The sequence below is a fragment of the Lathyrus oleraceus genome, chromosome 7 (genome assembly GCF_024323335.1).
Source record: "Lathyrus oleraceus cultivar Zhongwan6 chromosome 7, CAAS_Psat_ZW6_1.0, whole genome shotgun sequence".
Taxonomy (NCBI): Eukaryota; Viridiplantae; Streptophyta; class Magnoliopsida; order Fabales; family Fabaceae; genus Lathyrus; species Lathyrus oleraceus.
This window is the reverse complement of record NC_066585.1, coordinates 131,191,723-131,207,596: the sequence shown is the minus strand read 5'-3', so window position 1 is coordinate 131,207,596 and position 15,874 is coordinate 131,191,723. Positions and strand designations below refer to the sequence as shown.

The 15,874-nt window shown below is 33.0% G+C and overlaps 1 protein-coding gene across 1 annotated transcript; it reads left to right on the top strand.

Annotated features, from left to right (window-relative positions):
- Positions 1-6,212: 6,212 nt before the first annotated feature.
- On the top strand, positions 6,213-12,046 carry LOC127101915 (protein TIC 22-like, chloroplastic). Its single transcript, XM_051039340.1, has 7 exons — positions 6,213-6,653; positions 6,738-6,812; positions 9,165-9,221; positions 11,088-11,147; positions 11,242-11,322; positions 11,408-11,443; positions 11,595-12,046. The coding sequence occupies exons 1-7, from the start codon at positions 6,291-6,293 to the stop codon at positions 11,679-11,681; spliced, it is 759 nt and encodes a 252-aa protein (XP_050895297.1). The 5' UTR covers positions 6,213-6,290; the 3' UTR covers positions 11,682-12,046.
- Positions 12,047-15,874: the final 3,828 nt, after the last annotated feature.

Here is a 15,874-nt window from a genome sequence, read left to right as displayed (position 1 = left end):
GAAGAAAGACCGGGATCTCTCACCTCAAAGTGTTTAGAAGCATTGCCTATACTCACGTTCTTGATGAAAGGAGAACAAAGCTCGATGATAAAAGTGAAAAGTATGTATTCATCGGTTACGACTCAAGCTCCAAAGGGTACAAGCTCTATAATCCAAATAGTGGAAAGATCGTCATAAGTCGTGACATGGAATTCGGAGAAGAAGATTATTGGGATTGGAGTGTTCAAGAAGACAGGTATGATTTTCTTCCTTACTTTGAAGAAGAAGACGAAATGGAACAACCAATGATAGAGGAAAATATTACACCACCGGCTTCACCGACACCAAGGTTGGATGAAACAAGCTCAAGTGAGAGGACACCACGACTAAGGAGTATTGAAGAGCTTTATGAGGTAACCGAAAACATAAATGACATTAACCTTTTTTGCCTTTTGGGTAATTGTGAGCCTCTAAGCTATCAAGAAGCAGTTGAAAACGTAAAGTGGAGATACGCCAAGGAAGAAGAAATCAAGTCAATCACGAAGAATGATACATGGGAACTTACTACACTTCCACAAGGACACAAAGAAATCGGAGTAAGATGGGTGTACAAGGCGAAGAAGAATGCAAAAGGAGACGTGGAGAGATACAAAGCAAGATTGGTGGCAAAAGGCTATAGTCAAAGACAAGGAATTGACTATGATGAGGTATTTGCTCCCGTTGCTCATCTTGAAACTATTAGACTGATCATTTCTTTGGCAGCCCAAAATGAATGTAAGATCTATCAAATGGATGTGAAGTCAGCCTTCTTGAATGGTTTTCTCGAAGAAGAAGTTTATATCGAGCAACCATATGGCTATAAAGTAAAAGGGCGAGAAGAAAAAGTCTTGAAGTTGAAGAAGGCATTGTATGGACTCAAGCAAGCACCGAGAGCTTGGAATGTTCGAATCGACAAGTACTTTCAAGACAAGAACTTCATCAAGTGTCCATATGAGCATGCACTCTATATTAAAGCGCAAAGTGGAGATATTTTGATTGCGTGCTTATATGTTGATGACTTGATCTTCACAGGGAACAATTTAAGCATGTTCGAAAAAGTTTAAGAAAGACATGTCAAATGAATTTGAGATGACAGATATGGGTCTCATGGCATATTATCTCGGCATAGAAGTAAAGCAAGAAGACAAAGGAATTTTTATCACCCAAGAAGGTTATGCCAAAGAAGTACTTAAGAAGTTCAAGATGGATGATGCCAATCCAGTTGACACCCCGATGGAATGTGGCAGCAAGTTGAGTAAGCATGAAAATGGAGAGATTGTTGATCTAACTCTTTACAAAAGTTTGGTTGGAAGCCTGCGTTACTTGACAAGTACAAGATCGGATATTCTCTATGCAGTAGGAGTCGTAAGTCGCTACATGGAAGCTCCACCAACAACCCACTTCAAGGCGGCAAAAAGAATCCTTCGATACATCAAAGGTACAACAAACTTTGGCTTGCACTATTACTCTTTTAACAATTATGAGATTATTGGCTATAGTGATAATGACTGGAGTGGAGACTTGGATGATAGAAATAGAACTACTGGTTTTATGTTCTTTATGGGAGATACTGCTTTCACTTGGATGTCAAAGAAGCAACCTATCGTCACACTGTCAACTTGTGAAGATGAGTATGTTGCCGCCACATCATGTGTTTGTCATGCAGTTTGGAAAAGGAATTTGTTGAAGGAATTAAAAATGCCACAAGAAGATCCTGTCGAAATATGTGTTGACAATAAATCAGCACTTGCTTTGGCAAAGAATCCTGTGAAAGAAGTAAGCACATCGACACTCGTTACCCCTTCATAAGAGAATGCATAGAGAAGAAGAAGGTGAAATTGAAGTATGTGATGTCTAGAGATCAAGTTGCCGACATTTTCACCAAGCCACTCAAACTGGAAACTTTCGTGAAGCTAAGGAATATGCTTGGAGTCACAAATCAAGTTTAAGAGTGGATGTTGAATTGTTAAACTTGATTTGGGCCTAATTTTATTATTTGATTTTGGACTTAGTTTATTTTGGGTAATGTTTCTAGAAAAGTTGTTGGAAACGTTTTGAGTTTTCAGGTACACAATAGGAGTATTGAGGTGGAAAAGAATATAAGACCATGGTGGATGTGATGACACTCCACACCAAGAAAGAGTTGTAGAGTGTCTTGAGAATGATCGCTTTTATGAGAAGATTCATATTCAATCCAGCGGGAATGGTGAAGTAATTTTCATCACTACTTTTAAATGACTCATATGAGATGATATGAGGAGCCGATCAATAATTTTTTTTTATCAAATCAAAGAACCATTCGCCAATCCACCAATACTTGTACAATTTGTACTGATATAACCACTTAAGTTGTACATTGAAGTTGAAGATGAGTCAATTGGTTGGTTGCTAGCACATGATGTCGATGATGGAACAAAAAAAATGGTGTGTTATCTCAATTGAATCTTACGGGGTGCAAAGACTAGATACACTTGTATTGAAAAACTATGCTTGTCTTTATACCACACATACACCAAGCTCAAATATTTTCTAGAGAAATGTTGGTTTTGTGTACAATCACATAATTAGGTATTTACTCAATAGACTCGTGATGCAAGGCCGACTAATGAAGTGTGCCACAAAGCTTAATGTGTTTTTATTGAAGTACCTACCTTTAAAGGGAAGTGTAAAATTCCAGTAGACTTTTTAGCACAACATCCGCGTATAGAAGTCTCAAACACGATAGTCAAATTGAACCTTTCTATCACTATTAAGCCTAAGAGATTATGTTCAATAGATTTAGGACCCTGAATGAAGCTAAAATTTGTCTAATTAACATTAACCTAACAAGGAAGGTGTGGAAATTCAGATTCTTCTTAAATCCTAATTTCTGTAATACTTAAGTTAAATATTAGGTGGTGATTATGTGACTAAAGATAATGGAAATCATGATCTTTGAATACAACCATATTTATGTGCCTGGTGATTCTTGGTTGGTAATTAAGCAAGTCATTCGTGAGTATAAATCCTTGAACCCAAATATCCAAATAAATTGCAAAGCGGATATAAGATTACTACAAATATTTGTTGACATAATAATTCTACATGTACCCTCTTGGGAGAATGATGAAGGTAACGACTTAGCATATTAGGCTTCCAAGTATAAAGAAATACATCACAAATTAGTTCACAATAAATATCCTATGGAATAATGTATACACCAATTGATGCATGGATCAAAAGGTTAGTCAACTACTCCGAAAATCCATCCAACAATGTTCTACTTAGATGTGTATGAAAGACAAATACCCTCAAAGTCATGGAAGAGGTTAATGAAGGACTTTGTGGATTCTACGAGGCTGGTCTCATGATGAAGTGGTTAACCCCTCTTCATGGACACTATTAGCCAACCATCACAAATGATTTTTCCTATATGTTAAAGGATGTGAATCACGCCAGTTACACAACCCAATAGAAAAAGTGTCACCCGAGTTAATGCATCATGATATCAAACCTTGGCCATTCAGGGGTGGACTATGGATGTCATCAATAAAATATACCATGTTTCATCAAAGAGGCAAGAATTTATCATCGTATCCACTAACTATCTCACAAAATGGATTAAGGATTATGAGTTCGGGAAATGGTTTATAAAATGGGAATGCCCCTTTGTGATCAGTGACTATGCAAGGCAAATAGTTTAGTACAATCATCAATGTAACGTATTTAAGAAGTATTACCCTACCATGTGAGAAAGTATTGAAAGTAAGAACAAAAATTTCATTTATATTTTAGAAGATTGGTAGCCATAGATGCTAACTACCTAATCAATCCAATGAGAATAAAAAAAGGAAAAAATTATTTAAAAAAATATGGGATGCGGAAGCCTCATTCGTTCCTTACATAAGAAGCCATGCACTGCCTTTATTTATGAATCATATGGTCCACCTCAGCCTATTCATAAAAGAAATTGTTACCGAAATGACTTCTACCATAATAAGAGGTGCATTATGATTACAAATATTTTTAAAACTTACAGAATTTTGTTCAATTTTAAGAAAGGACCATAAGAAGATAATTAAAGTGTAAAACTAATTAAAAGTAAAGTCAAATATAATGGAAATGAAGGAACACACCGAAGATTATACTAGTTCGGTCCAAAATCACGATGCCTACTCTGATCTCAAAGGATCACTCACTCCTTGATGACAAACTTTAATATTTGATTCTTTTGAGCCAATCATCATAAACTTGTCACCTTTTGATTTGAATCAAACTTTTTAGAAGAGGAAATGACATGTTGGGGCTCATATTAAAGGTATTCACCATCAGTTGGATATCTCTTCATTATCTAATATCATCTATTTGAAAAGAGAGCTTCAAAAAAAATTCCTAGCTATTTTAGATGAAGAACAACTTTTATGGTTTCAAATATCTAGAGAAAATTGGATCAAAGTTGGAAATAAAAATATCAAATTCAATCATACTCAAAATGTGACTCTAAGGAGAATGAACAAGATTACTGGTCTCAAAATTCACGAAATTTGGTGTTCTGATGACAAGATTTTAAAGAGGGAAATGTCTAATTTTTTCAAGCAGTTCTTCCAGTCTAATGCTCAATGTGACCCACATAGCCTCTTGCTTCATAACATTCCTCAAATTCCACAAGTTCTTCATTGATAAAATAAATTCTCGTTTAGCTTGATGGAAAGATAAGCTTCTTAGTAGGCATGATCTCTTGACAAGTCTGCTCTTATTTCTATACTTATTTATATCTTGCATAATTTATGATTTCTATAAGATTTTTGTAGTAAGATTGATTCTTGTATAAGATAATTCATTTGGGGAGAAAATTTTTGTCACTGGATTAAATGAGATACCATAACTTAACCTTTTACTAGAGGTGATCTTGGTATCAAGACTCTCAATCTTGATTTTATCACTAAAGTATGGAGAGGGAACATTTTCATTTGGTATGATAAATGACTTTCAAATGGTATAATTTGTTATAAAATTTCTTCATTGGAAGAGAAGGATACACACATATACGTCATGTATGCATTTATAGTACTTGAAATTTTGGCATCATTTCCACCCATCTTCCTCAGGATATAAAAACGGAGATGGCCAATGTCTTTACTAATGACGACTCCGACGATATTCTTATTTGGAAACCTTCTGTATCAACTACTTATTCTACCAAATCAATTTATTCTTGGTTAACTTTGGTGTCCAATCCACCTCAAATTCAGACAATGGCTTGGTCTTGGATTTGGAACCTTAAGTTACTTGAAAATATTTTTCATTTTGTTTGGATCATCATGCATGAGAAATTACCTGCCAATTGTACACAGACCACTCATCAAATTTGTACAAATGCCTCTTGTTATAGACACGGTGCAACTAATGATACCATCTCACACACTCTTAGAGATTGCCCAAGGCCATGCAAGTTTGAAACAATTTTAATTTTCTATTTCACATTCATTTTTACGAGGATGATATGTATAATTAAATGAGAATCAATGCATTTTTCAATCACGACTCTTTGTTTCTCATTTGTTGTTAGATGATTTAGAAATCTCGTAATAAAGAACCTTTCAAAGATAACAACCATTCTCTAGAATATTCTTAGTCAAATAACTAATATTCTACACTCTACCGATAAGGCTTTTGGTGGTTCTAATAAGGTATTAACCCATATACTTGTTTCTTGGCACCCTTCCCCAAAGAATGTGATAAACATCAATGCAGATGGCAGATCCATTAGTAATCCAGAACCATCAAACTTTGATGGTTTGAGAAACAATTTTAGAGGTTATATCACAACTTTTGCAGGAAGTTGTGGTTTCACCTCTAAAATTAATGCCGAGCTTCAAGCCATTTCTCATGGTCTTGATATTGCTCAAAATCATAATTTCACAAATGCGATTTGCATGTCAGATTCTCAAACAACTCAAAAATTTATTCAAAAGAATGTGTCTTCTACTCATCCTTATGCGTCTTTGGTGGATTATATTCAATCTCTTACTTATAAATTAAAAAATATTAATAATGATTGCCTTGCTAAATTGTGAGTATGTCATATTCAAAAATTAAGAGTATATCTTATTCAAAAATTGAAAGTATTTTTTATTTATTATTCTAGAAAGAATTGATAAAAAAATATTAAAATAATTATTTCAACTGGAAACGATCTCAACCGTTTATCCATTCGAATTAAACCCTCTTACACACTTTCGATATCCCCTATTTCTTCGCAACAAACGCAAAGTAACAATCAAACAGAGAAAATGAACTTCGAAAATTTCCAGAAAGCAGTATCGGAATTCCAAAGCCGGTGCAATGGCTTGGTTCAAAACCTAACCACCAACCTTAACCGTTTCCCAAAATCTCCTCCGTGGGCCCGGATAGCCCCGAACGGCATCAGGCCATTGACGGCGGAGACAATCGAGCAGCGTCTGGAAGGCGTTCCCGTCTACGCTCTCAGCAACGCCGCAGACGAGTTCATGTTGGTATCTGGCACTTCCACTGGTAGAAATTTAGGTCTCTTTTGCTTCAATAAAGAAGACGCTGAAGCATTACTTCACCAAGTAACCGCTATTGACCCTCTCCTGCCTCAAGGTTCCAAAGTCGTTCCTGTTGCTCTCAACAAGGTTCGTTCATACACTCTCTCTTTCAATTACAATTATTTGTTTATTTAATTTTGATGTTTGAAACTTGTTTGTCACTGTTTTTAGGTATTTCAACTCAAAGTAAATGGTGTTGCGTTCAGATTGATACCTGAATTCTCTCAAGTGAAGAATGCGCTGCAAGTGAGTATTCCTCTCATTTCATTTCAGTCTCTGGGATTACTATGCTTCCTTTGTGCAATTCATTCGTTTTACCTTCTAATTTTGTGTGGTTTTGAAACAATGGGGGATGCAAATTGCTTTGCTAGTGTAAATTAATTTTACATGGAAACTCAACAACTCATCATATTGTCGTGTATATCTACTTTATAACCACATTTTATAAATAACTGCAAAATACTGGATTTTCGTCGGACATCAATGTGTAAAAGTAGTTTACACTAACAATGCTAGTGTTCTGTAAACCAGAACCTTGAAAATACTAATCATTGTTATTTAGAAGTTTATATAACTAAACTGAAATGTTTTACAGTCCAAATCCTTATTTGGAGCAAGGTTGTCAAGATCGGAAGCTTGCATAAAATTGGGAAGGGATAGTAAGATCTTAAAACATAAGATCGGAAGCTTGCATAAAATTGGGAAGGGATAATAAGATCTTAAAACATAAGATCGGAAGCTTACATAAAATTGGGAAGGGATAGTAAGATCTTAAAACATAAGATCGGAAGATTCTATCCAATTATTTTTGTAGGATCGGGAGGGAGTCGCAAGATCGTAAAACATAAGATCCAAACAAAAATTGCAAGATATTACTAAAAAGGAAAATAATACTCCACTGAACTGGAATTGTTGTACCTCAGCATTTTGTCATCCTTCTCGGCTTGTAATGGTGGTGACAGGAAAACTGTCGATCGTGTCCGGAAATGGCCAAGATTGCACGTAATTAATGGTTTTACGATTTTTTTCAACACATCCTTTTAAGATTGAGATTGTTGAGGGTGAGTGGAATCACCAATTCGAAAAGATTTTAAGATCTAGATGATGATTTTGACAACTTTGATTTGGAGGTTACAAATGGGGTTTCAGTTTCATCCTAAAATCTACATGTTTGGTGAAATTTAGTTGGATAGTTGTTAAACATGTTTTTTGTCTTAAACCCTTATTGGCAAAGAACACTTAAAGCCCAAAGCGTGCTACCATTAAATCCAATATCCAAACCAAGCCAAATTATTAAAATTCTTTAATGGTTTTTATTTTCCGTCAAAGTTATATGTAAGATTGAACAAAACATATGCTGCTACTACTCGTTTAAGTACAACATATTTTTCAGAATGGAAGCAGTAAGGATATGAATGTCAACCATTTGTCTAGAGTGCTTTGGATGCTATGGCTAAGAGCCTCTCAAACTTAGTACTTACATTATTGACACAACAACTTGAAACCTTCCATATGTATTTTTTATCCCCACACGTCTAAGTGATAAATAAGTCTTCTTATTGGGAAAAATCTAAGTCTCACGTTGAAAAGAGATAAGGCCTAAACATAGTTTATAAAGAGTGAAATCCCTCACCTTACAAGTCAGTTTTATAAAGATAAGTTAGACTCAATATTTAAAACCTAATACTACCTCCATTTTTATTAAGTGGTTTTGACACTTTCACATGTATTAAGAGATGTAACCATTGTTGTATGAAAAAGAGAAATTACGAAGGATTTTACAAAATTGTTCTTCATTAATGGTATGGGAAAGATAAATTTAAAGTATTGAAAGAAGAGAGAATAATAAATACATAAGAGTATAATAGGAAAAATAACATTAATAATTAATTGGAATTGTAAAGCGACTCAAATTTAGGACACTTTCCCCAAAGTCACATATAATAAAAAACAAGAGAGTATAGTATTAAAGCCTATCTATTCAGGCCAGGCCGCCCACCAAATTATCCACTTACTAAGCCCAATAGTGGTGAGGTGAGGTGTGATAGGGTGTATTGAAAAAAACCTGTCACATATTGAAATGAGATGAGACTTGAAAATAGTTTATAAAGTGAGACACCTTCACCTTACAAGTCGGTTTTATAAGGATGAGTTTGACTCAATATAAAAACCTAATTTTTCTTCACGCTTTAATCTTTATGTTATCTTCTAGGCTAGATCCAATGATATTCTTGGAATTTTGATTGATTCTGATGCCACCTTATGGTGGAAGAGGGTAAAAGAAGTGTCTCTTTGAACTAGTTTCTTGTTAATACTATATACGTAATTCATGGTGGCAAATGTTTCTTTAGGGAAAACATTAGTTTGTAGATAGAAAACTTCTTAGCAAGAAATTCACTAAGACTTTTGATTTGTTCTCACAAATACCCCGAGTTGAGCTTGATTTTTCTGGTATTCTAGTGATTCTATTTGCAGCAGTTTTGTGTGATGTTTGAAAATTGGTCATGCATACTTAAAAGTTTTGCCTGTATCTACTTAGATTGTGTTGCTTGTCATTTGAGCTATACAGTAATGTTTGCTTATGCTTGTGCTTTGCAGGAGAGGGAAAAATCTGGTATTCCTTCCGGTGATTTTTTTGGTGTTCCAGTTTTCCAGGTTCTTCTCTCATCATGTATTTAACTCTGGATATGTCATTTGTGTCTTAGTTCCTGAATTGCAAGCAACCTAATTATAGGGGATTCAAGGAATGTTTGCAACATGTTAATACTATATAGAATATTAATGTGGGAAAAAAGACAGAATAAATGACTGATTTATTTGGGGTTCCGGTCCTTGTCTCAACCCTCAACAATGACAGCCTTGTCCGGTTTTTTGCGACAGGGAATCTAGAGCTTCTATACTGCTTATCTGTTTTTAGGTAGAAGCAAAATCATGCAAAGTTGAGTGAAAGATTAAGGACATGCGTACATGCATATAAATAAATCATAAGGAATTGTTTTAAAAAAAAGAAGAAAAATGATCTTGTATCTTAAAAGCACATGATTATAATTATGAAAAGCCATTAGTTTTAAAACTTGTGGGGTTGACTTGATCTTCGCTTGAGAAGCATTAGTAAACGGATAATGCTCTGACTGGTCGTTTGTGAAGTTGTCTAAGTAGTATGTGTATTTTTTTCTTGTGTATACAAATTGTGCAATTGATTTTGTTTAAATTGAACAGGGGAAATAATCAACTTATTAGAAAAAGTGAGTGAGATATACACTGATCTTTTATTTTGGCATTGGTATCAATTTTATATAATTTCACAAGGGAATTCCTGCTTTTGTGAAATACAATAGTTCTCATAACCCCATTAATTTCCAGTTCCTATCATATGCTTTCTGTTATATTGTGGTGGTCTTAATTGTCATGAGTCATATTTTTTGTTACTCTTACATATGATTTATATTTCTGTAGTTGGGAGAGGATATCCACATTCAAAGCCGGGGTTGCAACCATCCTTCCCTGGCTGAGGATAAGTGTGAAAGTTACATATAGCTCATAAATAAAGTAGCTTAATCTGCCCTCAAGGGACATATTATTAGCACCCCCTCCTAAAGAGAAAAGCTGTGTTCCTCTTACTGACACACAAGGCCTGGTCATCAATAAAAACAAGATATTTGTTGAAATATTTTTAAAATATAAATTTATGAAAACTTATATTTCTGAAGTCTATTCTTTTGGTAACCATTTTTTTCCATCCACAATTTTAGACCTTGCTTAAGAGATCCTAGTCCAATTTGACTGATTAATGTTGGTTTTATTTCTCAAGTTTATCAGTTTTTTTTCTTTAACTTTAAAAGCTATAAAGTTACAAGAAATTCTGTGTTGACTTGACTCCTTTTCACACCATTATGTTTGCATGGATTTTTTTTTTGCATGCTGGCGACTGAAGCAAGTACTCAAATCTCTCTTTAAAAGAATTGTTTTATTTTTCCTAGTGTTTTTATCCATGATCAGTATATAGACCATCAAATTTTTTTTTAATTCATTGCTAGCCAGAAATTCCTGCCGGCACATACCATCAGCTTCTACCGTTCACAAATTCATAAACCATGGTTCATTTCTTCTATCCGAGACTTTACAACTGCAAATGCCTGACACCAAATACTAACCATCAGTAGGCAACTCTTCTAATTCTGTCCTGCATCTTTGCTTTCACTTATTATGATATGTACCAAAACTATAGCAATTTTTTTGAAATCCATAAGTTGCATACAGACCTAGGGTGACCTAAAAAACTCTTTTTCCTTTAGATATTTGAAGGTCTTGACTTGGATCTGAAATGTAGTATATGTTTAATGATTTATGAGATTTGTGGTATGAAGAAAATAAATGTCTGGTACTCTTTAACGATACTCTGAATTGGTTTTGTTTAAATGTAGCAATATATTAGGGTCCATAATTTGTGCTTGCACTTCATTTGTTTTCTTGCTGGAATCCGTGAACTAGTATTTTGAATTCTATATTGGTTTGTTACAGTCCAGAAGTTTGATATTGAAGAACCAGACAAAGAGATATCGTCCACTCTTCTTCAGAAAGGTGTGGTTAATGTGCCTACATTGAGTTACCTGAGTTTAGGTAGTTATAAACGAAGCTAAATTTTTATGCTCCTCGCATTTTGAATTTCTTACAGGAGGATTTAGAAAATTCAATTGAAAAGGCGTCTGGGCAGCTGAATAGAATAAAATTGTCTTCCAGACAAGGGGACATAGAGGTACAGATTTCAATAGGCCCCCTCAAAGCATGACCGTTTTGTTTTGTTTGGTTCAATAGACTTTACTCATAATCTATTTTTTCAGGTTGCTTCTCTAGAGGATGTAATAAAGGAAATGAAGGTGAGTGTCATGTTACTGCTGAAGATGAAATACAAGGGAATAGATTCATTAAACCCATTGTGTTGTTATTCCCTCTTTTTTGGGGAGTTTTTTTTTTCTATGTAAGGAATTTATTTTGAAAATTGAAACTAACAATAGAACGATTTTGCAGGAAAATTCTACATCTAAATGGGATGATGTTATTTTTATACCTCCTGGATTTGATGTTTCAAGTGCAACTGACCCCAATCCGCTATAATGCGAGATGAGTTAAACATAAAATTGATCCTGTGTTACCTTTTGTAATTCTAGTATTAAGTTTTGAATTTTAATATTGAATATATGACAAACTTTGGACTGCAAATGCATACTCCCAAATAGTAACTTCCATATGAAATGTTAAATGGAGAGTTTGGAACTTTCATTTTCTTTTTCAGTTTTCATTATCAAACAGGCTTGGGTGGACTTCATAATCTCAGTTGGTTCATGTTGACTGTTGAGATGTTCACTGTCTTGTGTGAGAGTGTGAGGGCACCAACTGAATGTTCTGTAGTTCTTGGAGATGCATCAAATTGGTGGTGATATTGCTAATGATAATAATAATGATTGAATTTGAAGTTGTAATATCTCACATATATCTCTGACCTGGTTTATTTATTTTATTTTGTTTATCACTAAAGCTTTCTTTTTGGTTAGAAAAAGAAAATGATGATAAAGAAAAATGAAGAGAGTGAATAGATTTATTTAGATATTGTATAGACAGGAAAGAAAGAATTGAAATCTCAACTTGTTTGCCCGTGTAATAGACTTTAGACTAGTGAATGGCTGGAATTGAAAAGATTGAAATGGCCTCTTGAATTTAGTTTCTTTCTACTTAAAAGAGAAATTTCGATGTACGTCTCATCAATTTTACTTATTCCTTCATTTGTTCTACGAGAAAATAGTTTAATCTTATCAATTTTCTAGCAATTTAGTTTTTTCTTATCCCAACCGAACACATTGTTGAGTATGAACTTAAGAGGTCTTGTTGCAAACTCCAAAGAAATTGTTCCTTACATTACATATTACATGGGTTACTCACACTATGAAATGTAAAAATAATTTTTAAAATGCAGATTTTAAAATCCTGAGCACACCAATAATAAACTATCTCATAAACATGCCAAAATAAAAGAAAGAAGTTTGGATTTCAAAATCTGGGTTGATAACTTACTAATATTGAAATTCGGACGCACTTCGAAATATTTGTCCAAATTTTAAAATTTGTATTCTACTATGTTATAAAAAAAAATAGAAGCAATTTGAAAAAAAAAACATAATTTATCATAAATTATCATAATCACAAAAAAAAACATAATATAGATCTTTGTTAACCTAATTTAATATGACATTTCATCGCCAGGATGTTTCAATATTTTTAAAATATTATTCGTCAATCTTATAAGTGTTTTATCCACCTCGGTTGGATCATTGATTGTATAATTCACATAGTTCTTATTTTGAAGTGGAAAAAATATTTTCGAGAAATTATATATTGTCAGATCGATACATACTCTCTTATATTCACTTTCTATAAGATGACTGACCCATTTTAGGGAAATACATTTATTTTTTCACCGATGCTAAACCGTTAAGACAAGGAATAAACTCATCGTGAATTTCATCATATTGTTCTTTTTTTTCTTCGTATAACCTTGTGTATGATCTCTTCCATGCCTTCATATCTTTGATGAGATTTTGGCGGACAAATGTATGAATCCCCCCTTACCTAACAAAGTTGAAACAACACAATAATCACAATTATCATCGTCTTTAACATCTACAATTCGGTAATCATCAGAATCCTTTCAATATGTATCATTTATGGTAAATGCAATGAATGTGGTAAGGTGGTGAAAGTGATGGTTTTCTCATGCGAGCACCTTTAATAGAACTACTTTTGGATTGTGATATTGGAGAGTCCGAAAAAAGTGAGTCGACATGCTCGAAATAGGATGGAGACCGCTTCGTTGAATTGTCACTCGATGCTGATTTGATCTTCTTAGGAGTACCATTTATTTTTACCGGTTGTGTGAGTGGTTTCATATATGTGGTTTTAGGATAAGACATCTTTTGCAGTTGTTCTTTGATGTGAAGTTTCATGTTATAATCAACTATCAAAAATATCTCTTGAATCACCTATCATTATGTCATAATAGGTATATTTGATGGACCCTCCTTAATCACACCATCATAATCAAACCAGAGCTTTTTCCGGTGCGTGTGTACTTCACCCATATGTATAGGTCAATCAAGTTTCATCTTCTTCGAAATTAAACATGCACATGGAAGACCATATATTTTTTTAAGTGTGTTCAACATAGTTCAACACACTTCCAAAGTCCATGTAACATTATCCTCTTTTCATTTTCCAAAAACACAAAACCAACTGAATAAGTCATCTATGCAGAAGTAACAACAACAATTTCCATAAGTGAAAGTTGATGACAGTTCATCATCATGATATTTTATTAATAGTTTATTGTGTTTTTAGTAGTATTTAGAGGACAATTACATAGTTAAAAGATGATTTTTGACTGTATATGAGACAAATGAGAAAGTTATGCTAAATTTTTAGCATATTTTATATCATAATGTTTATCCAGTAATTTGATCATATGTAGAGCTTCGTAACTCCGATTGAGGTGGGATCATCGACAAATAAAAGCTAACAAAAAGTGCTAGTGACTGAAAAAACTAACTCCACAATAAAAAGAAACCGTGACACGATTTTGACGAGTTTTTCTGTTGCGCCCAAGTTTCTTTAAAATACAGTTTTTATCAGAATTTTCGGGGTAGAAGATTTTTTTAGAGCAATTTGATGGATGGAAGGATATTATGAGCAACGATTGAAGGTTTTTCTCCATTGAAGAACAATTTCAATTTTTAAATTCATATATCTTTCTTCTAAACTTGTTGCTATGAATAATTTTATTATGAGTAGCTAAGTTTTCTTAGATTAGGCATTTTGAGATAAATTTGTTTTGATATGTTTAAACCATGTAATTGGCTGAATATTGTTTTATTAATTTGAAATTCTAATGTTATTCAATTATATTTGTTCTTAATTATTTTTGTATGTTTACGAATATATGAATTGATCTAGGTTTTGAATAATTGCAGATCCTAATTTTTGAAACTTGACTTAATCTAAATGTTCAAAATTAGCAATTACTTTATGAATAGAGAGTTACAATCTTGTGATATAGGAAATAACGTGTGATAAAACCTGTTTTCATTTTGAATTCACCTAAGAGATTAAGATGTTGTTATTAAAAGAGAAGGTTATACACCAAGAAATTATATATATATATATATATATATATATATATATATATATATATATATATATATATATATATATATATATATATATATATATATATTTGGTTAATTCATCATAATATTAGAAGATCACTTTAAGGGAATCGATCAATTATCGAGCCGTGGCAAATAAAAATTTCGAGAAAGACCTAGCCGATTTTAATCTCATATGACTTTCATTTATTATTTTTTTCGGTTAAAAACTAAACTTTTATGAAAATCCCCTAATTTATGGTCGGCTTGTTTTAACTTTAAAAAAATAGAGAAACTACTTGACGTTGGATCGAGTTTTTAATTTTATTTTTTTTGAAAAAATGTTGACTTTATTCTTATGTTAGAAACTACCTGAACAAAGCAAATAAAAATAAAGCGATAAAATTATTACATATTACGAGAGTATGGGTACATTTTATCAAATGGAGATATGAGATAGTGAAACGATTAAACACAAAACCCAATCAAACAAACACAAACAAGTGAGTCTCCGTGCACAAAAAGAGGAAAATTTTACCTTATATCCCTACATTTATTGTTATACCCCTACATTTTATAAAAAATATCAATTTTATCCTTATATATTTTTAAATTTATTATTATTTTATTATTTAAATATTTTTTAAATTTTATTTACATACCGGAAGACTTTGTAAAAGAATTCCGGTAGTCATTTTCACGTATTTTTTAAACTTTTTTATGTACCGGAAGACTTTACAAAAGAGTTCCGGTACACAAAAATTGACTACCGAAACTCTTTTACAAAGTCTTCCGGTATACAAAAAAAAAAGTCAAAAAATGTTTGAAAAATGAGTACCGGAACTCTTTTGCAAAGTCTTCCGATTCACAAAAATTGACTACCGGAACTCTTTTGCAAAGTCTTCCGGTACACAAAAAAATGATAAAAAAATATTTGAAAATGACTACCGGAAGTCTTTTGTAAAGTCTTCCGGTACATAAAATTTGACTATCGGAACTCTTTTACAAAGTCTTCTGGTACACACAAAAAAATGTTAAAAAAATATTTGAAAAATGACAACCGGAACTCTTTTGCAAAGTCTTCCGGTACACAAAAATTGACTACCGGAACTCTTT

Excerpts from the sequence above, each read along its gene's own strand:
- LOC127101915 (XM_051039340.1), top strand. The coding sequence starts at position 6,291 with ATGAACTTCGAAAATTTCCAGAAAGCAGTATCGGAATTCCAAAGCCGG. Across the intron at positions 11,148-11,241 it reads GTCCACTCTTCTTCAGAAAG|GAGGATTTAGAAAATTCAAT; the intron begins GTGTGGTTAATG and ends AATTTCTTACAG. Across the intron at positions 11,444-11,594 it reads ATGTAATAAAGGAAATGAAG|GAAAATTCTACATCTAAATG; the intron begins GTGAGTGTCATG and ends ACGATTTTGCAG.